This window comes from Moschus berezovskii, chromosome 19, assembly GCF_049115385.1.
Source record: "Moschus berezovskii isolate FMDL1 chromosome 19, NW_MosBer_1.0, whole genome shotgun sequence".
NCBI classification, from domain to species: Eukaryota; Metazoa; Chordata; class Mammalia; order Artiodactyla; family Moschidae; genus Moschus; species Moschus berezovskii.
In genome coordinates, this window is record NC_142478.1 from 38,209,803 (window position 1) to 38,234,382 (window position 24,580).

Consider the following 24,580-nt stretch of genomic DNA (forward strand, 5'->3'; position numbering starts at 1 on the left):
TCCGATAAATTACCTTTAAGGAAATTTAAATCCTACAGAGTACATTATCTGAAGAGTTAAGAAAAAAGCAAGGTAGTGGTACAATGGAAGTTTATTCAAGAGAAAGGGCATGCCTAAAAAACTGAAAACGCCTCCTTCTGACCACTGTGTTTTCCAGGAAGACGGTTTGATTACAGAAGTATGGCTAAAAATCATTATACTTGTAAAGAAACACATCCTTGGAGAGTTCTCAGAACATGCATCTCAGAACGGGCATTTTTCCTCCTCCATGTATAAGCAGTCGGTATCAGGAGAAGCAGTCTATGGCTGTTGAATTCTGACAGAGATCACAGAGGGAGAATGGTTTAGTTAAGGAAAAGGTATACTAGCAGGCCCATGTGGTCCAAATCTAAGCCATGTTCTCAATCACATTATCAGGAACAAAACTGATACAAACTTATTTGAGGATTCCATATGCAAATTCATCTACTTGCTAAAATATGTTTGTAACCCCAAAATCAATACTAGCGGAACTCTCCCAGACATTTGTGGAAGAGAACAGAACAGGCAAAAATGTGAGTTACCCAACGCTTTCCCAGCTGAGGTTAAAAAAGCCTCTATTTCAACTCTCATTCAGAGGCGACCAGAGGACAGAAGTTGGGGAGGGAAGGGAACAATACAACATAGAGCAAAAAGCTGCAGCTCCAGGACCAGGAAGAGAGGGGTTTGAATCCTAACTCTGGCACCTCTTACTGGGGTGACCTCAGGCAAGTCACTTAATACTTCTTAGTCACTTATCTTTTCTAAAGTAAAGAAAATACAATCTACCAGAATGGGTTGTTCAGGGAGCTATAAGATTATAATCTATGTAAGGTACATATTTTCATATATTTATATATGTTAAATAAACACCCCCCCCAAGCAATGGTTCAGTATTTGCGGCAACTTCATGTAACATAGCTACCGCAAATAATGATTTATTTATTCAAATAAAAGAGAAAAACAAGGAGAAAATTTCATGAATCAAATGTGTGTATAAAGAGGAAACTGTATGTATTTCCGTAAATACTTAAATTTACTTGTTTATAGAACTCTGAAACTACTTAGACTGTTTTTACTTATTAAACTTTGAATAGAAAAATTTGCAAATATGCAAAATATGTAAAAATAAAGTTTTGCTTTAAACAAAAAAATGTGTGCAGATAAAATCATTTCCACTAGAAGGAGCTCTAACATTAGTAATAAATTTTTTCAGCTAACACCTGAAGGATTTAAGCAGCAGACTAAAATTACTGATTTTTCTTATTGAAAATTAAGTTTAAGTTTCTTGTTTAAGTTCTGCTGCCATATTTAAAACACAAGATTCTTCAAAAAAAAAAAAAAGCTTCTATTTAATATATATAAAGTCCCTCTATAATAGGTACTTGTTATCACCTAAGACTGCTGCGCCCTCAAGAGGTCATACTTGTTAGTAACTGAATATCCAGTCAACTGATAACCACCTAAAGGACTGTTTCAGAACAGTCTAAAGATTAATCCTATTTAACCTGAGTTAATTAAAAAATTACCATAAAATAATGAGCAAGTTACTTCTCACTGAGGCCATTCTCTCACCTGTAAAAATGGATAAACATGGATACCTTGCAGGACGTTTAGAGGGTTAAATGAGGGAAGAAAAACAGGAAAAGTGTATGCACTTGTGTCCTAACACATGGTTGGTGCTCAACATATGTTGTGTTCTCATTTCCTTTCTGCCTTTTACTTTGCTGCTCACTAAAGTGTCATAAAATGCTCTAAAGATATTTTCCTGTTTTTAAAAAGAAAAATAGGCCAAAGCTTAAGCTTGGAATCTACAAAAGTAGCAAAAGTGAAGAAAACATTTCAAAATCAAGCTAATGATTGAAAAATGTTTTGTGATTCCAGCACATAATATAAAATCCTCCAAATTTTTATAAACATGCTATTAAAGTATCAAAAGATTTTTTTAAAGCAAATTTTGATAAAACTTGTATATGCAAACTGAGTAAAAACCCTATTAGATACAGAACATTCAAGAGGGTGGGTGATATACTTTAACCACATCGATAGTCCTTCACAGGGGACTATTTAAAAATATGATAGATATAACTAATTTATTGGTTTGAATAACACGTGAGTTAAAATACACAATCACATACTTTTCTTGAGCAGTCTTAATTAAAACTTGTTTCTTGCCTACTCAGTAATCTACTACTGTCTTTACAATTGTGACATAGGAAGCTCTGATTACACCACAAACCATGAGAGAAAATCACCATTAAATATCCATCAATAATAATTCCTCTTACCTAAAATGTCCGAGCATACTGTAATCACAGGACATTAGAGAGCTTGTAGTCCATAAATGACATAAGACCCATCTAGTCTGTGCTGTCTGATACAGTAGGTCACTAGCCACTCAACACTTGTGGCTATCAAGTGCTAAGAACGCGGCCAGCCCAAACTGAGATGTGCTACAAAGGTAACACAACACAGTGGATTTTGAAGGCTCAGTTTGAAAAGCAGAATGAAAAATCCTGTTAATAATTTTTTTTACTTATTATAAGTTCAAAAGAAATTTTATATATTAATTAAATAAAATATACAATTACTTTCTCTTTCTCTTCATTTTTTAAATGTGGCTACTAGAAAATGCAAAATTACACGTGTGGTTCACACTTGTGACTTGTCATATTTCTACTGGGCAGCACTAATCCAGACAATCACCAACAAGAGCCAAACCTGAGAGCCACGTCCAGTTCCTCGGCCTGCAGCACAGCACCCAAAACAGGCTGGACATGGATAGAATCACCAACCCTCACACCCACGTTCTTCTGTGCCATTTCACTCAGGCCAACCTTGCCTCCAGGAAATCCTGCCACAGGCCAGGCCGTGTAGACCTGCCCAGAACAGAAGAAACAAAAAAATAAGAATATATGTTATTTGTAGAATATCATTAATTTATGAGAAACAAAACTAAGCACAGTCAAGTACGTGGCTCGGCAAAACACAGTCTTTGTCCCAAAGGAGATACTATGAGATACAAACTACAAAAAACTATTGAGTTACAGCAAGCTCTGGGAGTTGGTAAGAACAGGGAAGCCTGGCATCCTGCAGTTCATTGGGTCACAGAGAGTCAGACTGTACGACTGAATTGAACTGATAAATATTACACCTTTTTTTGGTGAAGATTAGGGGTAATCCCACATGGAAAATGGTGGAAGAACTGAGAGTTGGTTTTAGGAAAAGAGACAAGACGTTAACAGGTGATAAGAGGAAGATAAGAAAAAATACTGAAGGCAAGCTAACTGTAAGGTAATTCAGTCTGGAGCATAAACTACATCTAGGAAACAGGGAGGGACCAGCACAAGAGCTCCATGGGAACCTGGATATCATCAGACTTATGTTCTAAGGGAGAAGGTTTCTAGCTCCAGATTAGTGGGCTGAGCTTATGCATTTAGTCTTCTCTTCCACAAAACACAGTGAAGGATTTTTTTACAGTAGAAGCCCAGGACAACAAAAGGAATTTGAGAGACACGCCATCAGCAGATATGAAATTATAAAATATTTCCAGATGACTCCACCGTTAGAGAGAACAGTGACTGATGAAGCAGCAGCAGAAGACATGGCAGAGGCAAAAGAAAAAAGCCAAGCTGCCAAAAATGATTCAAGAAAGATCCTGGACTTAAGAGTCTCAGGTATGATGAATGGCTGCAAGGACAGAGGGTAATCAAATATTTATAAGCAAAACAAATGACCCAAAATAACATTTCTGTGAGGAAATACAACTCAGACAGCAAAATATAGGGCTGTTAGTGTGTCACTACCTCTGCGGGAAAGGCTTCTCCACATTATGACACTTAGGAGCTACAACTCCCAGGCTATCATAGGAAGGAGAAGTTTATACAGATGTGAGGGTCTTGTAAGATATAGCTTTTCAACTATCAGTGCTTGTGTTGAAAATCAAAAACATCTCAAATATTTATAAAGTAAGGAAATGAAAAGGACTCTTACCTCCTGCTTTCCATCCAAACTGGTAAGCAACACTGGTCGACCGATACAAATATTTGCAGACTTCATGGTATTGAGTCCAAGTTGAACAAGAGAATTCTGGAATGCTTTAGGAACTTTGTCATCTACCAAGAAGAAGAAAATTATTTTCACAGTATTCTGTCACTGAAATTGAAGCAAGATTTCTTTTGGACTAAAGAAAAATCCTTAATCTACATTACCACATGAATGCACTTACCATACCCTGGAGAAACTATTTTTCGAACCCTCTTTATTTTAGCAGACTTAAAACCAAGCCTTTGTGAGGTTCCACTGACAATATGAATGCTAACTAAAAAAGGATATTTTACGGGTAGGTATTAGTTTTCATTATTTTTTTAAAAATCTCTAATTTCACTACTAACTGAACATACTTGCAATAGGGCTTTTCATACTTGCATTCTGAACTTCTCCTATTACAAATTCTAAGTTGACTTGGCTACTAGTACTGAAAGGCTCGAACTGGGGAAATGGCACATAACCTGGCTGTAGAGGATTATGTTTCTACTTCTGACCCACAGGACAGCAATCAGACATTCTCCTTTCTACTCCCGAGAACACGTGGATAACAGTAACACAGGTCTTGTTCCTTAGGTGAAGACACACTGGCTCAAATGACCATTAGTGCTTTCAACTTTTGGCCAGAGAAGGGCCTGCAATTCAGTCATTACAAAACCTCTGAAAATGATGTGCTAACATCTCCAGCTCTGCCCACCCACTCCCTCAGGCTGCACATCTGGTTAGCTGCCCTCCTCTCATCTCCCAGCACCTTATGTTGTCTGATACTAGCACTTATCATCATCATATTCATTTATTTTACAATTCGACTTTTCTTTAAACTATACACTGCTTTGGGGGCAGGAACTGGGTCATACTCATCTTTGTAAACTCCACTGCCTAGAAGTTCATCAAATACAGAGTTCGTCTGCATAATAGATATCCATGGTAAGAATGGATGCAGTAGATAAGTATACAGTATTTTTCTCTTCAGCACAAAATCCATGCTAGCACTTATGATGCCTGTCACAAACTTTATAATAAAACTTATTTTAGTCACATATATCATAATCAGAGAGCTCTGACTAGTATTTATGTTCCTACGTAATCAGAAAAACAGATCTTTTGTAATTAAAAAGAAACTAAGTCAACAAAAGCAAAACCATGAGGTCTGATTTACATCATTTTTTTACCACTGCAAAGTAACTTCCCAACACTTTTATTTTCCCTCTGTCATTAGATGAACAAATATAGAAAAACAAAGCATCTCCCAGGGCTAAGATTAACAGGACTGACCATAAAATAACCGTTTTTTTATAATGAGAGCTTGAAAAGAAATCCAACTTTCCTATGAATACCAGGTCTCTTACACAGTTTATGCATCAATAACAGCAAAGCGTCCTGTTTGATAACCTCGTCACGTTCAGTTTCTGCCAATTCTCTCTTCTTTATGAAGGAAACTTCAACGAATTACCCTTCCCTCTTGATAATTACCTTGCAGAGGTACTCAGTCCCTGACAAGATTTTAAGTTTTCTTTTTCTCTTCCCTCCATGCTACCCTGAACCAAGATTTGATAAATCACACACTTCTCAAATACCTCCATTTCTCCCCACCACCAGTGAATTCAAATTCCCACCCACTGGCCTTATTTCCTAATACATTTCCATCGTATTCTTTGCTTACAAACTGTTAACCGCACAATTACCTTCACCAGTCCGCATTCCTCCAATTCTGTCTCTACACCCACACATCCACTTCCCTACTAATTTACTGAGCACCTTATGGGGCAGATTAACTAATGAGATAGTAAAGGTAATTTCAAACAACCATACCTTTCATTTGTTCATTCAGGAAACAGCACGTGCCCACACTAAGGCAAATAATACACTAGGCACTGGGGATACAAGGTGGACAAAAGAAGACACAGTCTTTGTCATGAACATATAACTTAATAGAATGTGATAATTATAAACTAAGATTAATGCAATGAAATAACAACTAAGAGTGCTAAGAGAACCTATAATGTGGGATCAGACCTAACTTAGAAGAATCAAAGAATGTTTTTTTTCAAGGAATAATGTTTAAATCCATCTGAAGGAAGAGTAAAATTAACTAAACGAAAAGGGGGAAAAAAAGACAATTCTCACTAAAGAGAACAGTATGTACAGAAATCCTTGATAGAAGAGAGCACTGTGCATCTGAGGGGATAAGTGTAGACAGAGTGGTGGGAGTCAAAAGAGAGCCAAGTAAGGAAGGTCAAGGCCACCTAGGGCAGTGGGCTGTATCAAGTTCCTGGTCTTTAATCTGCCACTAATTGGAGGCCAGTTAGTAGAGAAAAGCAGAGTCATGACAGGATTTTTATTTTAAAAGATCATTCTGTCTGCAGAGTGGAAAAGGAATTGGAAAGGAGCAATCAGTGTAGTCCAGGTGAGAGAGGTGTCTGAGATTAATGCTGAAGCAGTGGGAAGGGAATGCAGAAGTGTAACATGGGAGAAATTTTAGCTAGTAAACTGGACTTGATGGTGGACTGGATAATGTGAGATTTAAGAGGGAGGTGTCATGGGTGAATCTGAGATTTCTGAATTTTACAGTGAGAAAGACTGAACAGAGCTCATTTGTTTTCTTGGAGGAAGTACCAGTTCACAAGGTCAGTCCTGAAGTATCTTTGAAAAATTCAAAAGAAGAGGTATAGCACAGTGCTATATTCAAAGTGGGGACCACGAATTAAAAAAAAAAAAAGGAATCCCATTTATCACTGTATCAAATATAATAAAATACCTAGGAATAAATTTAACCAAGGAGGTGAAAGACTTCTTACTCTGAAAACTGTAAGATTCTGATGAAACAAATTGAAGACACAAATAAATGAAAGATACACCCTGCTTATTTAACTTATATGCAGAGTACATCATGAGGAACGCTGGGCTGGAAGAAGCACAAGCTGGAATCAAGATTGCTGGGAGAAATATCAATAACCTCAGATATGCAGATGACACCACCCTATGGCAGAAAGTGAAAAGGAACTCAAAGGCCTCTTGATGAAAGTGAAAGAGGAGAGTGAAAAGGTTGGCTTGAAGCTCAACATTCAGAAAACAAAGATCATGGCATCTGGTCCCATCACTTCTTGGGAAACAGATGGGGAAACAGTGGAAACCATGTCAGACTTCATTTTTTGGGGCTCCAAAATCACTGCGGATGCTGACTGCAGCCATGAAATTAAAAGACGCTTACTCCTTGGAAGGAAAGTTATGACCAGCCTAGAGAGCATATTAAAAAGCAGAGACATTACTTTGCCAACCAAGGTCCGTCTAGTCAAGGCTATGGTTTTTCCCGTGGTCATGTATGGATGTGAGAGTTGGACTGTGAAGAAAGCTGATCACCAAAGAATTGATGCTTTTGAACTGTGGTGCTGGAGAAGACTCTTGAGAGTCCCTTGGACTGCAAGGAGATCCAACCAGTCCATTCTAGAGGAGATCAATCCTGGTGTTCATTGGAAGGACTTATGCTAAAGCTGAAACTCCAATACTTTGGCCACCTCATGTGACGAGTTGACTCACTGGAAAAGACTCTGATGCTGGGAGAGATTGGGGGTAGGAGGAGACGGGGACGACGGAGAGTGAGGTGCCTGGATGGCATCACCGCCTCGATGGACATGAGTTTGAGTGAACTCCGGGAGTTGGTGATGGACAGGGAGGCCTGGCGTGCTGTGGTTAATGGGGTCGCTAGGAGTCAGACACGACTGAGCGACTTAACTGAACTGAACACTGTGCTTGTGAATTGGGGAAGAATTAATACCGTTAAAATGTCTATACTACCCAAAGCAATCTACAGATTCAATGTAATCCCTATCAAAATACCAGTGATATTTTTCACATAAGTAGAACTAATAATCATAAATTCGAATGTAACTAGAATAGCCAATGCAATCTTGAGAAAGAACAAAGCTGGAGGTAGAATACTCTCAGATTTCAAACTAATCAAAACAGTATGGTAGTGGTACAAAAATGGATACATAGATCAGTGGAACAGAATATAAAGCCCAGAAATGAACCCACACATATATAGATAAGTAATCAATGACAAAGGAGGCAAGAATATATAATGTGGAAAAGACAAACTCTTCAATCATTGGTGTTGGGGAAACTGGACAGCTACACGCAAAAGAAATGAACTGAATCACTTTCTTATGAAACTAAATTCAAGATGGATTAAAGACTTAAATATAAGACCCAAAACTATAAAACTCCTAGAAAAAAACAAATGCAGTAAATTCCTTGAAGTTAGTCTTAGCAATATTTTTTGGATCTGTCTCCTGAGGCAAAGGCAACAAAAGCAAAAATAAATGAGATTATATCTAACTAAAAAGCTTTTGCACAATGAAGGAAACTATCAAACAAAACAAAAAGACTGCCTACTGAATGAAGATATCTGCAAATGACAACTTGATATGGAATTAATATCCAAAATATATAAAGAACATTTATACATATATATTGAAATATTACTCAGCAATTTAAAAAAAGAATGAAATCCCGCCATTTGCAACAACATGGATGGATCTAGAGGATATTATGCCAAGTGAAATGAGTCAGAGAGAGACCAGTATCATATGATTTCACGTACATGTGCAATCTAAAGAACAAAAATATAAACAGAAACCGATTCATAGATACAAAGAAATGTGTGTTTCTGAAATGGGAGAAAGGTGGGGGTGGCTGAGCAAAAGAAGGGGAATAAGAAGTACAAATTTCCAGTTATAAAGTATTGAATAAATAAGTTACAGAGAATTAACGTAAAACATAAGGAATATAGTCAATAATACTATAATAACTTTGGATAGTGACAGTTACTAGACTTCATCATAGTGATCGTTTCCCAATGGATTTAAAAGTGAATATGCCTTACATCTGAAACTAATATAATAATATTGTTAATCGATTATATTTCAGTTAAAAAAAAAATTGTGATCCACGAACTCTTTGTTCATGATGAGGTACTTACCTCAGAAAATAAAGATACACATTTAGTAGTTTTTATTGTAATTTGACAGAGTAATTTTACATCTGTTGAATCTAATAAAAATTTATTTTTTTAAACTTATTTTTCCAGTAATTTACTTTCACTGTATTCTACAAAAGTGCTGATCTGTGATATGTCGGGAATTTTTAAACTTTCCCTACAGAGTGTGAGAAGCACTGGTCTAGAAGACCATTGAATCAAGACTCAGAAACAAATCTAAATCTAAAAATAATAAGAGTGTAAATGGAAAACTCTGGGCACTGGAAGAACTTGCCAAAGAAAAAAAAAATTTTATAGAGACAAAGAGAGTTTAGGGCTAAGAATAAAGGAACTTTTACACTAGGCGGAAGAAGGCAGCCAGCAAAGGAAACTGATGAAGTTCCAACCAGAGGGAGAAAAACCTGGAGAGTTTGATGACATTTAAGTAAAAAAAAATAAAGTATTTCAAGAAAACTGAAATGGCTGGCAATACCAAAAACTGCTGAGGTAAATAAGCAATGAAAACCATCCAGTGGATTTACCAACCTGGGGATAATCAGGGAGCGGGCAGTTTCCATGGAATACTGGGATGGATGTGAAATAGGAATGGCCCTGGTGTGCTGTGATTCATGGGGTTGCAGAGAGTCGGACACGACTGAGCGACTGGACTGAACTGAAGGAATAAATGCGGAGAAGGCAATGGCAAGCCACTCCAGTACTCATGCCTAGAAAATCCCATGGACAGAGGAGCCTGGTGGGCTACAGTCCATGGGGTCGCTACTAGTCGGACAAGACTGAGGGACTTCACTTTCACTTTTCACTTTCACACATTGGAGAAGGAAATGGCAACCCACTCCAGTGTTCTTGCCTGGAGAATCCCAGGGATGGCGGAGCCTGGTGGGCTGCCGTCTATGGGGTCGCACAGAGTCGGACACGACTGAAGTGACTTAGCAGCAGCAGCAAGGAATAAATGAAAGCTGAGGAGGCAGAGATGGCTCCATTTAAGAAGTCTGGGAATGGAGGATGTGGAGCTTTTAAGATGAAAGAGTATCATCAGGTTTAAAAGCCAATGGAAAAAATCCAGTCGAAAAAGGGACTGAATATGCAGGACAGAGCATGTTGTCCTATGATCCCAAGAGAGACCGAAAACACTATGTTAACTGAAAGGCTGTCTTCAGGGTCTGCAACAGACATAAATAAATTTTGGACACGAGGTCACGCCTGCTAAAAGCTATACCAACTAAATCCGTTCTTCCAAGTCAAGGTTGTTGGGATGTAGCTCAATGGCTTTAGAGTCAAATACATGTGGACTCTAAAAGTCTCTGCCATTTAGTTAGTATCTGTATAAACTGGGGGCGAATCGCGTTCATTTTTCTTTCTCTGTAAAATGAGCGTAATAATATAGTACTCCTCTCCCAAAGCTCTGAGAAGAGTAAATGAGATATATACCTCAAATACCCAACCTACTGCTAACACCGGCGCACAATTAACAGCTATTTGTTAAATACCAGAACCTGTGTGGTAAGAAAAAAGCCACCTTTCGGTTTTAAAGGCACATTAACGTCTCTTAGAAAGGACGAATCCACACTGTTACAGAAATGGATTTCAGAGTTTTCGTATACTATCCTCGCTAGATACGACTTTGCAGTTAGAGATGCCGTTAATCTTAACGCAAAGCTGCTTCAAGTAAGGCAATTTACAAAAAAGCTTGACTAAGGCACTAATAAGTCATTTCTGCCTAACTTCTCCAGTGCAGGGGCGACTTCGGGTATTTTACAGACTTCTTTGCGCTCTCACACTTCTGCCTCGCTCAATTTTTAAAAACCTCTACACCTCAAGGCAGAATCGCTAGGTTTTCGGTCCTCTCAGACAGCGCCCCCTCGGCCTCGGGTTTCCCACTCAGAACTCTTTACCCTTTTCTAAGAAGTTGATCACCACCAGAGTCCCGGCCGCCACGGCAGAAGCTGTCGCCCCTGCAGGAAAGGAAGCAGCGGATGCCGAGGAAGAACCATTCTCGGCGCTTTGGTTTAGCCGTTTTCTGTTCTTCTTGGACGACATGATCCGTAGGCAGCCTGAGAGACGCAGCAGTAAAGCCGGCTCAACATGCGCGCTTCTCGGAGAGAAAAACTTCCGGGGCAGAGGCCAGCAAGGCTCCGTCCCGAGCCGTAATCCCCTGAGTGAAGCGCAGCAAGAGCAGGCGAACCGAGCTTCTTCAGAATCCGCTGTCTTTGAAGAGTTCCTGAATAGCCAAGGAAAACAGACTAGGTGAACGGAATGCTCTTTTAGATTGTAAACTCCTTAAAAACAGGACTTTTTCGTATATCCGCCGCCTTCCCTAATCCTGAACAAATCTCTGTTGAATTAAACTGGGCGTGGGAGGTGCTGGGGTGGGTTGGGGTGGGAGGGCAGTGGTGGGAAAGTTTCTCCCGCTTTCCTGGATCTGGGCAGACTCTTGAGAGGAGCCGGTCGACTGGACTTCGCCGTCTCCTTTGCGAAGAGGTAACGCCTGCTCAACTCTGAGACTGGCTGGGCGGCACTCTTCTAAAACTTACGGTAGCTCCCTCTTTTTCTGGTCACGCGGGTTGAGTGATTTGGAGCGTCCGCTTGGGGAACGAGCGTCGGCGCCAAAATGCCGCCACTCCTGAGGGGGAGCTACCGGCGTGTGGTGCTGGCTCTGGCCCGCCGCGCGGTGCTCGGTGCAGGGCCCCGCTGCTTCGCGGGCGGTTCGGGTTGCGCTCGGGACTCCCCTTTCGGAGCTGAGGAGCTGCGGGGAGAGCTGGACAGATTCGGAGGCGTCTCCGTGCGCCTGGGGAGGCTGGACGCTCTGGACCGCCTGGACCCGGTCGCCTTCCAGCGGGCCTTGCAGGGCAAGTGCGCCTGGTCCGAGGCTCTCCGGGCTCCTGAGTCTTTCTCGTGAAGTAACCGCGGTCCCCATCCCAGAGTCGCGCCCGAGGGAAGGAGAGGGCGTGCGTGCCCCGCACCTGTTTTCTGCCTTTCGTTCTTGTGCCCTTGGTGGGGAGGTCTCCGAGGCGGTTGGGTGAAACAGTAATGAGCTCAGACTCTGGCATCTGCAGCCGTTGTTTCGGGTCTTCTTTCTAGTGTGTAACCTCGAGCCAAGTTGTGTAAACCACCATTTTCTCATCCGTAAAACCAGGTAATAGGAACTTGTGGAATTGCTGAAGGATGAAATGGATAACGCTTGTCAAGTGCCTCGCACAGTTTCCGCCACATACTTACCGCTTAGTAAATGTTAGTTATTATTATTGTACTGACATTTACTGACCTTTGGTTCTGCCGGGCACTTTGCCCAGGACAAAACCGTCGCTTTCTAGTACAGGTGGTGGCCAGTGAGTAGGCTGGAGAGGTTTGAGTGGTCGTATTTGTACACAAATTGGGTCAGGAGCTGTGGAGCCGTGAACTAGTTTGCGTCTCTTTCAAAAAAAAGCTGGTTGCTTTCCGTGATTAACCGGGGAGATTGATGGAGTGGTTTCAGTCTTCGGTGGGAAAACTCACCACTTTTGAACCTTGAGTCTACTGATAGGAAAGATAACTTGGATAGAGGAGCCTTCACTTTGAGAGCCCGTAATTTGGTGGAGCAGCCGGTTTTTCAAGCTGCCCAAGGATCCTTACAATCAAACTGAAAGCAAGGCATGAAAATTCCTCTTCCCTCATTAAAAAGGAAACTGCAGATCTTTATCCTGTAGAATAATATGGCGAGTGAGCATCTATGGAAATACGATTAAGCTAGTTGTTTTCATCTTTAATTATCTTCATTTCGAAACTTTACCCCTTCACCTTATTTTCTCTCCTACTGGGGAACAACTGCCAACAGGGTTAACGGCAGGAGAATCAAATCTGTGTAATATGTGTGGGTAGACACAGGTGTTTATTGTACACACTTGTTACTTGTTAGTGATTAGAGCTCTACCTTAGTCAGGAAGGCAAAACAGAAAGGGTTGGATTTGGTGTCACATCCAGGTTTCGGTCTTCCCTGGTGGCTCAGCTGGTAAAGAACCCACCTGTAACTTGGGAGATCTGGGTTCTATCCCTGGGTTGGGAAGATTCCCTGGAGAAGGGAATGGCTACCCACTCCAGTATTCTGGCCTGGAGAATTCCGTGGACTGTATAGTCCATGGGGTTGCAAAGAATCAGACATGACTGAGTGACTTTCTCTTTGACTAGGTTTCAAGTCCCATGTTCTGCCACATGCTTAACCAGGCATTAGGATAATCACCACTGAAAATATCTGCCCCTTAGGTTGCTTATGTGAATAATGCCAGCTCTAATTACTTTACTGGATAGGTGTGGTCAAAGACAAATTACACGAGACTGATTTATAAACTCTGAAGTCTTACATACTTTTTAATAAAATCCTAATACACTCACTAAGTGCTGGATACTGTTTTGAGGACTTCAAAATTATTAACTCATTTAGTCCTTATAACCTGTGAGGTAGATACTATTATTATCCACATTTCAAAGATGATGGTACTAACAGACAGATTAACTTCTCCTGGCTCTAGAATTTGTTCTTGCTGCACTATAAGAACCATTGCTGGGTTTTTTTGTTATTGAGTCAAACAAAACTGAATGATGTTGCCTGTAAAAAGAAACTGAAATAAATAATCTGAGAAGAAAGCCTGATGGGAAGTCTAAATCTGTTCTTTCTTTTCAAGCAAATAGAACTGATTGTATATAATGTATTAGCCATAGTTGTTTCGCACCTTTGCACGTGAGGTCTGTTCTTTTACTGTTCATGTTATAGCAACTAAATTTAGGTGAAGACGTATTGTGTTGTTAAGCTTCACAAATACCTGCATAGTGGGGAAATAAAGCTGATTCTGACCCTTACTATGCCACTCACTCGCTGTGTGACTTTGCACAAGTCAGTCATTTAATAAATGTTAATTGAGCCCAAGCATAATATCATGTTAACCTGGAGGATTGCAGATGCACAAAATATTCTGTGTATTCGTGCTCAGTCGTGTCCAGCTCTTTGCAACCCCATGGACTAGCCCGCCAGGCTCCTCTGTCCACAGAATATTAGGATTAGAAAAATAAATGACAGAATATGTCATTAGGCATTGTGTAGTAAGTTCTAGTAGCTCTATTAGAGGAGTTCACATTTGGAAAGCATTTCGGAAAAGCTTATTGTCAAAAGAGGCGGTATGTGAGCTCACTTTGAAGAGTATGTTTGAGCTAAGGAATGAGGGACAGGAGGAAAAATCATTAAAGTTTATTAGTGAAAAAAGAGAAAAAAAAGATTTTAAAAATGATTCTTAGACTTTAAGCATTGGAGCCAGAAGTATACCAGTAAATAAAAACTACTTGAGGATGGCTATAGGAGTCAGTTTTGAATATGGGTAGGAAGTTTGAAGCAGCAGCCTTCAGAAAATGAGAGCAGCTGGAGAGCAGCAAAATTCAGTGTTCAGTGAGATCAGGACTGGGCAAGCATCCTTGTATAGTTGTTAACTGAAGCAGTGGGAGTGGACAGATTCTCCAAGTCAGAGTATGAAGATACAAAATAGTAAACAAGTGGCTTCAGCTTTTCAGAACTTTTTTTTCCTAAACTTTCAGAGCTTCAGCTTTTTCCCTTGATTGGAGTAATTGGAAAGGAGGACTTGGGAACTTCCTGTGGTGATAGAAATCAGTAATCCTGACTGGAATGTGGACTGCACAAGTGAATGCATAAGTCAAAACTCAAATGTTCGCTTAGGATTTATGCATTTCACTTTATGTAACTATGTCAGTTTTTAAGAAGATACCAGAGAAAGTTTGATATGAGAAGGATGTGACAGGACCACATAGCCCCAAATCAAGAAGTCTACTAAGTCCCCAAGTTGTTTGTCACTGTATTAGTCACACTGACTTTGAAAGAGTAGAGAAACAATGGTTCTTAACAGGGAGATGCTTACCTCAGAGGCTGTAGAAGAGGAAGGAATGGAATCTAACCATTAGATAAATGATCCAGTCTTTTCCCCTCTCTCCACACACATTTTATAGGATTATTGTAAAGACTGCGACGGTGGATAGAGAAAGTGATCTGAGAAGTTTTTCTAAAACTGTTAAGTATTCATTTCTTCACCTGTAAATTTAGCAGTGACCGTACTTGGCTTTCATGTTGTGAGAACTTAATAAAATACTGAATCTAAAATGTCTGGATTTTAGTAAGGGCCAGATAAATGTTAGCATCTTTTTCCCCCGACTCAATCTTAAGTAACAGAGAATTTAAAGTCAAAGACCAAAAATATATTTTAATGTTTGTCATGGTATGATTAATAATAAGGTAAAATGGCAACCCACTCCAGTGTTCTTGCCTGGAGAATCCCAGGGACGGGGGAGCCTGGTAGACTTCCGTCTATGGGGTCACACAGAGTCGGACATGACTGAAGTGACTTAGCAGCAGCAGCAGCAAGATTACAACAATACTTTGGCAGCCTGATGCAGAGAGCTGACTCATTTGAAAAGACACTGATGCTGGGAAAGATTGAGTACAGGAGGAGAAGGGGACAACAGAGGATGAGATGGTTGGATGGCATCACCGACAATGGACATGGGTTTGGGTGGACTCCGGGAGTTGGTGATGGCCAGGGAGGCCTGGCGTGCTGCAGTTCATGGGGTCACCAAGAGTCGGACATGACTGAGCGACTGAACTGAACAAACAATCTACATGTCCAAAATGAGGTTAGTTAAGTAATTTGTGGTACACCTAAATGTATGAGGAAAATTATGCAGTCATGAAAAATATATGTTCATTAAAGAATTTTAATGGTAACAAAATGTCTATTGTAAAAAAAACAAACATGTAAATTATATGTGGTATGTCAGTTCCAAAATTATATTCATTGAAAAAGTGTCAAAATTTTAAATTTCTGTGTGCTAATGTGAAGGTTTGATTTCTTCATTTTATTTTCAAAATGTTCTAGAATTACCATACATTGTTTAAAAGCAAAGTTAATTTTTAACCACCTCAAAATGTATAAATGAAAAAAAACATATATTTGAGACAGTAAATAAAAGCCCATGGCTGTCATTTATAAAGACTAAAACTCATTGTTAAAAAGAACAGCATTGAAACAGTAATTTAGTTAAATCGGTTTGTGCATTCTACAATTGAAAGTGAAGTGAAAGCCGCTCAGTTGTGTCCGACTCTTTGCAACCCCATGGACTATACAGTCCGTGGAATTCTCCAGGCCAGAATACTGGAGTGGGTAGCCTTTCCCTTCTAGGGGATCTTCCCAACCCAGGTCTCCTGCATTGCGGGCAGATTCTTTACCAGCTGAGCCACAAGGGAAGCAACAATTGTATGTCAGGTATTGTCAGATGATGTATAAAGATCATCACTATATTGACTTCATTTTCAAGAAACGGTAGGGAAATTATGCTGCTGATGTATGTTAATAGGACATTTTGGGATCCCCCCTCTAACCCCCTCCACCACCACCCCCTAAGTGGAGGTTAAATATGCCTTACTGGAGGAAGTGACAACCCAGAGATGAGTTTTAATTTATTCCAGTTTTCTTTCTGGAAAATATTTATAGATGTCTGTTTTCTGCGTTTCAGCTGCAGTACAGAAGTGGAGATCAGAAGGTAGAGTAGCGGTGTGGCTGCATATTCCCATCCTCCAAAGTCGATTTATTGCCCCTGCCGCTTCCCTGGGCTTCTGCTTTCATCACGCGGAATCGGATTCATCTATGCTGTCTCTGTGGCTGGGAAATGGGCCCAGCAGATTACCAGGATATGCTACACATCAAGTGGGAGTTGCAGGTCAGTTTCAAACCAAAGATAATCAGAATCAACTGTTTAGAGGGTTACCTAATTTCTTCTTACAGCTGAAAGTGAAGTCGCTCAGTCATGTCCGACTCTTTGCTACCCCATGGCTTATAGCCTGCCAGGCTCCTCTGTCCATGGGATTTTCCAGCCAAGAATACTGGAGTGGGTTGCCATTCCCTTCACCAGGGGATCTTCCCTACCCAGGGATTGAACCCAGGTCTCCCACATTGCAGGCAGGCTCTTTACCATCTGAGACACACTTTATTCATGTGGAATGATTAATTTGATTAAATGATTATCTTCCTTCCAACTGGAGCTAGTGCTTTAAAGAGATGAAGTTTGCCTTATGAATCAGCAGAGGGCAGCACAGAGAACAAGAAACTTTAGTTTTCCAAAGGATATGTTTGAACATGTTTTACACAGACATTTGAACTTCACTACTGAAATAGGGACACTTAATTGGGATCCAGGAATAGATCATTTCATTATGGTATAACATGTTAGTATGAATTGTGTGATTTAATAAAACTGTAAAGTTGAATTTAAGGTAAAGCAAACCAGTTTTTCAGTGATTTGAACATGACTTTTTTAAAAAATTTATTTTTTAGATTCCATGTATATGTTAGTAAGGAAAATTGCAGTATTATGTTGGTTGGCCATTGCTTCTTAAAGATATTTGAATTAAGGAAGTCATTGTGCCCAACAGTTGTTTAAAATAGTATAATTTAAATAAAGAATTTTGAAATCAGTGGTTAGCTTGAGTGCTTTAAGACAGGAGTTCTCAAGTTGTGTGTGCACGTGCTTACTCACTTGTATCTGACTCTCTGACTCCATGGACTGTAGACCGCCAGGCTCTTCTGTCCATGGAATTTTCCAGGCAAGACTATAGAGTGCATCAAAATCACTTGGAGGGGGTTGTTGAAGCTGATTGCTGGGCCCCAGCCTCAGGAGTTTTTAATTCATTTGGTCTGAGGTGGGACCCGAAAATTGCAATTCTAATCAATTCTCTGCTGCTGCAGCTGCTGGTATTGATGCTGGTTCTCTAGGACAACACTTTGAGAATGAGGGTTAAGAAAACTCTCAGGTTTTCGGAAAAATGAAAGTAGGAAAGAATCCTTGTAATTTATTACACGGCAGTAATATGTATTGTTAGTAATTTCTTAATAATAGCATCATTTGCCTTCATATAATTAATAAGTTTTAAAAGGTAGTTCTCATCTTCAAATTCTTCTAAGGAATTGTTCAAGGATTTTTAGTGTTTTCTCTGTCCACGGTCTCTCTACCCTGTAGCAAATAGAGGCAGTTCAGCTTTCCATTCATCTCTGCTTCAAAAGACCACTTGAAAATTTGATGACAGTCTCACACTTCTTTAGGAAGACATGCAGATGATTATCAGTTCATTGGTATAGTCTTTCAAATTAGAGTTTCCAGTTAGTACTAGAGAATTGTTAATACATGCATAAAGAGTCACCTGTGAAGAACTTGTTTATAACTAAGTACTATATATTATGGTTAAGATATGCCATAGGTGTTTAGGGGATGAGAGATCTGGAACTTGACCAGAGTTTTGAAGAATAACCAGGATTTGAAGTGGCCATAGGGGTTGGAAGATACTGTAAGACATTTTTCTAGAAAGATACAATTTTTTAGATAAAGAGAAAATAGTTGACATTTTTTGTTAAAAGCTACAAGATGTAGCTGGTTAAGGAAGTCAGAACATACCACCCTCAAATATGCCAAAGTGAAGACAATTGAGAGAGAGCAGGAAGGGCTCTCTGCCTGACCCTTTCTACCTAAAAGCAGGGCATAAATTTTTCTACCATAAAGAGGAGAACATTATCACCAGAGATGGGGAGATGACCTTGAGATAAATCTGTACAAACCTTATGAAATAACAAGTAAAAAAAGTGTTAATCACTCAGTCATGTCTGACTCTCTGCGACCCAAAGAACTGTAGCCCTCCAGGCTCCTCTGTCCACGGAATCCTCCAGGCCAGAATACTGGGGTAGGTTGCCATTTCCTTCTCTAGGAGATCTTTCCAACCCAGGGATCAAACCGTTGTCTCCCACAGTGCCGACAGATTCTTTACCATCGGTACAAACCTTATGAAAACAACCATTATATTTTGCTAGTTTTCCCATATAGTTAGCTTCTCAGGACTTTTTTCACCATTTACCTCCCCTAGAACAAAGCCCTCGTTTTTTTGTCATTTATGCACAATTTATCCCTCTTTCCTAGAATGGTATATAAGCCCCTGGGTCTAAACACTTTGAGGAGATTTTCATTTCTCTGGAGATCTCCACCCAGGCCACGTGGTAATATTAACACCAAATAAAATGTACATATTTCTTATCCATTAATCTGTCATATGTCAGTTCAGTTCAGGTCTCAGACATAGAGCCGAAGTGAGTAAAGGGAAAAAAAATCTTTCCTCCACTACATTGGAATGAAGTGAGCTATGGCTTTCCTGCTGTCTTCAAACAGCAAGCTTGTATCTACCTCAGAGCTTTTAAGCCTACTGGCTTCTCTTCCTGCAGAGCTATTCCAGAGGGCTTTGTTTATTGAGCTCTTTAGAGCTGAAATATTTCCTCAGAAAAGTTCCTGACCTTCCTGCATAAAATAGCCTCCCACCTGCCAACCCCATCATCCTTTATCCAGCTCTGTTTTTTTTTTAATATTTATTTTAATTTATTTATTTGGCCATGCCAGGTCTTAGTTGCAGCATGCGAAGTCTTAGTTGTGGCAGGTGGGATCTAGTTCCCCCACCAGGGATCAAACCCAGGCCCTCTGTATTGGGAGCATGGAGTCTTAGCCACTGGATCACCAGGGAAGTTCCCAGCTCTGTTTTTGTTTGTAGAACTTACCACAATTTGAAATTATCATGTCCTTAACTGTCCCCACAATAATGTGAAGTCCAGGAAGCCAAATGTTTTATCTGTCTTGTTTACCTCTTAATCCTCAGACTAAACACAGTATCAAGCTTCCCGGGTGGTACAGTGGTAAAGAATTTGCCTCCCAACGCAGGAGACACAGAAGACACGAGTTTGATTTCTGGGCCAGGAAGATACCCTGGAGAAGGGAATGACAACCCAATTCAGATTCTTGCTTGGGGAATTCCATGTATAGAGAGACCTGGCAGGCTGCAATCCATGGAGTTCCAAAGAGGGGGATACAACTGAGCATGCATGCAAAAATACAGTGTCTGGTATAATCTAGGTGCTCAATAAATATTGACTGAATGTTTGGTTGGATAGATCTTCAAATGGTAATGTCAGCCCTCTCAAAAGGCAATTGTGTGGTGAAGGTACAGTATTGGACAGCGAGAGTACCTGCTTGTGACCCAGAAAGGACGTCAGTTTCGAGGCTTTGTGAAGTTGGGCACTGAAAATTATACCACTCACAGGATTATTATGAAAAATAGTACAGTACCTGACTAGTCATCATAATACAATAATTGAATCCCTAATCTCTTTGGGTTTCAGTTCAGTTTAGTCACTCAGTCATATCTGACTCTTTCCGACCCCATCAACTGCAGCATGCCAGGCCTCCCTGTCCATCCCCAACACCCGGAGTTTAGTCAAACTCATGTCCATTGAGTTAGTGATGCCATCCAATCATCTTATCCTCTGTTGTCCCCCTTTCCTCCCGCCTTCAATCTTTCCCAACATCAGGGTCTTTTCAAATGAGGCAGCTCTTCGCATCAGTGACCAAAGTATTGGAGTTTCAGCTTCAACATCAGTCCTTCCAATGAATATTCAGGACTGATTTCCTTTAGGGTAGACAGGTTGGATCTCCTTGCAGTCCAAGGGACTCTCAAGAGTCTTCTCCAAAACCACAGTTCAAAAGCATCAATTCTCTGGTGCTCAGCTTTCTTTATAGTCCAACTCTCACATCTATACACGACTACTGGAAAAACCATAGCTTTGACTAGATGGACCTTTGTTGGCAAAGTAATGTCTCTGCTTTTTAATATGCTGTCTAGGTTGGTCATAACTTTTCTTCCAAGAAGCAAGTGTCTTTTAATTTCATGGCTGCAGTCACTATCTGCAGTGATTTTGGTGCCCAAAATATAAAGTCTGTCGTTGTTTCCACTTTTTCCCCGTTTCCAGTTTCTTTGGGTTTATTTAGCTTCTATGCTGTGACCAGCAGGGGTCGCTCACATTGTGTTTACCAGTGCTATTTTTGGCTCATTTATAGTGAACTAGGGAAAAGTTCGCTTTGTGTAATGACAAATTATTAAAAATCAAGAGTAGATTTTCTTGGTATTTCTTTGGCATTCAACTCACGTAAAGTCCAATTAAATTATTTGTTTTTTTGTTAAGTTGCTAAGATATTTCCAACTCTTTGTGACCCCATGGACTAGAGCACTCCAGGCTTCCCTGTCCTTCACTATCTCTTGGAGTTTGCTCAAACTCATGTCCATTGAGTCAGTGATGTCATCCAGCCATCTCATCCTCTGTCATCCCCTTCTCCTCCTGCCCTCAATCTTTCCCAGCATCCAGGGTCTTTTCCAATGAGTTGGCTGTTTGTATCAGCTGGCCAGAATATTGGAGCTTCAGTGTCAGTCTGTCCAATGAATATTCAGGGTTGGTTTCCTTTAGGATTGACTGGTTTGATCTCCTTGCTGTCCGAAGGACTGTAAGGGTTTTTTCCAGCACTGCAGTTCAAAAGCATCAATTCTTTGGTGTTGAACCTTCTTTATGGTCCTATGCTGACACCTGTCGGAGAAGGCAATGGCAAGCCACTCCAGTACTATTGCCTAGAAAATCCCATGGATGGAGGAGCCTGGTAGGCTGCAGTCCGTGGGGTCGCTAAGGGTCGGACACGACTGAGCGACTTCACTTTCACTTTTCACTTTCACACATTGGAGAAGGAAATGGCAGCCCACTCCAGTGTTCTTGCCTGGAGAATCCCAGGGACGGGGGAGCCTGGTGGGCTTCCGTCTATGGGGTCACACAGAGTCGGACACGACTGAAGTGACTTAGCAGCAGCAGCAGCTGACACCTGTACATGACTACTGGAAAAACCATAGCTTTGAATATACAGACTTTTGTCAGCAAAGTGATCTCTCTGCTTTTTAATTCACTCTCTAGGTTTGTCATAGCTTTCTTCCAAGGAGCAAGCATCTTTTAATTTCATGGTTGTAGTTGCCATCAACAGTGATTTTGAAGCCCAAGAAAATAAAATCTGCCACTATTTCTACTTTCTCGCCAACTGTTTGCCATGAAGTTATGGGACGGGATGCTATGATTGTAGTTTTGTGAATGTTGAGTTTTAAACCAGCTTTTTCACACTCCTCTTGCGTGCTCCTCAGGAGGCTCTTTTGCTCTTCACTGTCTGCCATTAAACTGGTATCATCTGCATATCTGAGGTTGTTGATATTTCACTCTCAATCTTAGATTCCAGCTTGATTGAGCATGGAATTGGATGGATTGCTTCATCCAGCCTGGCATTTCACATGATATACACTGTATATAAGTTAAATTAGCAGGGTGACAATATATAGCCTTGATATACTCCTTTCCCCATTTTGAACCAGTCCATTGTTCCATGTTCAGTTCTAACTGTTGTTTCCTGACCTAAATACAGATTTCTCAGGAGGCAGGTAAGGTGGTCTGGTATTCCCTTCTCTTTAAGAATTTTTGACAGTTTGTTGTGATCCACACAGTCAAAGGCTTTAGCGTAGTCAGTGAAGCAGAAGTAGATGTTTTTCTGGAATTCCCTTTTTCTATGATCCAGTGGATTTTGGCAACTTGATCGCTGGTTCTGATGCCTTTTCTAAATCCCGCTTATACATACAGAAGTTTTCAGTTCACATACTGTTCAAGCTTAGCCTGAAGGATTTTGAGCATTACCTTGCTAGCATGTGAAATGAGTGAAATTATATAGTGGTTTGAACATTCTTTGGCATTGCCCTTCTTTGGGATTGGAGTGAAACTGACCTTTTCCAGTCCTGTGGCCATTGCTGTTTTCCAAATATGCTGGCATGTTGAGCGCAGCACTTTAACAGCATCATCTCTTAGGATTTTAAATAGCTCATCTGGAATTCCATCACTTCTAGTAGCTTTGTTTGTAGTAATGCTTCCTAAGGCCCACTCAATCAATTATAGTTTATATTTTCTAATAGAAGCCAACATTAATGTTAATTATCCCACTTTGTGATTTTCTTTCTTGACTTTGAAGTGCTAAAATTGGATTTTAAATTTCAGAGAAAATTGTTCTTCTGTTTGTTGCATGTATCTATTCCCTACTGTATTGCATCTGTAATATTTATTACCACCTCATGTTCTATATGGGCTTCCCAGGTGGTGCAGTGGTGAAGAATTCGCCTACCAGGCAGGAGACACAGGAGATGTGGGTTCAATCCCTAGATCAAGAAGATCTTCTGGAGTAGGAAATGGCAATTGACTCCATTGTTCTTCCCTGGATAATTGCATGGACAAAAGAGCCTGGTGGGCTACAGTCCATGGGATTGCAGAGTAGTACGCAACCAAGGGACTGAGCACCATCAGGTGGCGCTAGTGGTAAATAATCCACCTGCCAATGCAGGAGAAGTAAGAAACAGAGGTTCTGTCCCTGGGTGGGAAAGATCCCCTGGAGTAGGAAATGGCAACCCACTTCAGTATTTTTGCCTGGAGAATCCCATGGGCAGAGGAGCCTGGTGGCTACAGTCCATTGGGTCACAAAGAACCAGACACTACTGAATCAACTTAGCTTGCACACATGTTCTACATAATTTATTTTTCATTTGTAACCTTCTCATACCAGCCTCAGAACAAGAGCCTCATAATGATAGGGCATTTTGTTCACCACTGTATCCTTGTGGTTCAGTTGCTAGGTTGTGTCTGAGTCTTTGAGACTGTATCCTTAGCAATTGGAAAAGTGCCTGACACAAAAAAAGGATTTCAATTCATATACTATAAATATAGAACCTACATGTATTATATATAGGAGCTCAATTAATATTGAATGAATGAATAGAAAATATATTTTTAACAATATCTTCCCACATTATGTAAATATAAATAATGTTTAAATTATAGCATTTAAAGAAACTTAATGCAGATCTTTAAGTGAAAGTTGCTCAGTAGTATCCGACTCTGTGGCCCCATGGACTACAGTCTGTGGAATTCTCCAGGCCAGAATACTGGAGTGGGTAGCCTTTCCCTTCTCCAGGGGATCTTCCCAACCTAGGGATCAAACCCAGGTCTCCCACATTGCAGGCAGATTCTTTTCCAGCTGAGCCACAAGGGAAGCCCAAGAATACTGGAGTGGGTAGTCTATCCCTACTCCAGCGGATCTTCCCAACTCAGGAATCAAACCTGGGTCTCCTGCATTGCAGGTGGATTCTTTACCAACTGAGCTATCAGGGAAGCTCTAGAATATTAAAGTGTCATTTTATTTTTGCCCTAGCATTATCCAAGGAGAGAAAAAACTTATTTTTGAGTCCCTAATATCTAGCAAAATGCCGGCGTGCTGGGCAGTGTATATGTTGAATGAAAAAATCAAAGAAATGGTCTGGAACTTTAGAAATATAAACTGCTGATTAAAAAGTATTCTGTAGTAATATATTGGTAAGTTATAAAGTTGTGTACATAATGTGATAAGGGAATTTAAGTGGCTTTAAGAGTCGGACACGACTGAAGCGACTTAGCAGCAGCAGCAGCAAGGAAGAAGTCTTGAACTAAGTGTTGAGATATTTGAGATTTTGATCATGTTTATACATAGTGATTCAAGGAATAAATCAGTTCAGTTCAGTCGCTC

General features: G+C 40.4%; 2 protein-coding genes across 11 annotated transcripts in view; one reads left to right on the forward strand and one right to left on the reverse strand.

Moving 5' to 3' along the window:
* AFG2A (AAA ATPase AFG2A) overlaps positions 1–11,172 on the reverse strand; it is a 348,050-nt gene extending 336,878 nt beyond the window's left edge. The window contains exons 1-3 of the mRNA XM_055404743.2: positions 10,957–11,172; positions 4,012–4,133; positions 2,740–2,897 (exon numbers count right to left, since the gene is read on the reverse strand). Coding sequence (XP_055260718.2) covers positions 2,740–2,897; positions 4,012–4,133; positions 10,957–11,101 — 425 coding nt within the window. The 5' untranslated portion in view covers positions 11,102–11,172. The remainder of the gene's footprint in view (positions 1–2,739; positions 2,898–4,011; positions 4,134–10,956) is intronic.
* A 463-nt stretch (positions 11,173–11,635) lies between these two features.
* Positions 11,636–24,580, forward strand: part of NUDT6 (nudix hydrolase 6) — a 54,536-nt gene continuing 41,591 nt past the window's right edge. For 7 of the 10 annotated variants that reach the window (XM_088828036.1, XM_088828035.1, XM_088828038.1 and 4 more), the window contains exons 1-2: positions 11,636–11,910; positions 16,607–16,810. In XM_088828036.1, coding sequence (XP_088684162.1) covers positions 11,673–11,910; positions 16,607–16,810 — 442 coding nt within the window. In that variant the 5' untranslated portion in view covers positions 11,636–11,672. Of the gene's footprint in view, positions 12,198–15,046; positions 15,728–16,606; positions 16,811–24,580 lie in introns of all 10 variants that reach the window. The other 3 variants (XM_088828041.1, XM_088828042.1, XM_088828040.1) reach the window with 3 other exon arrangements.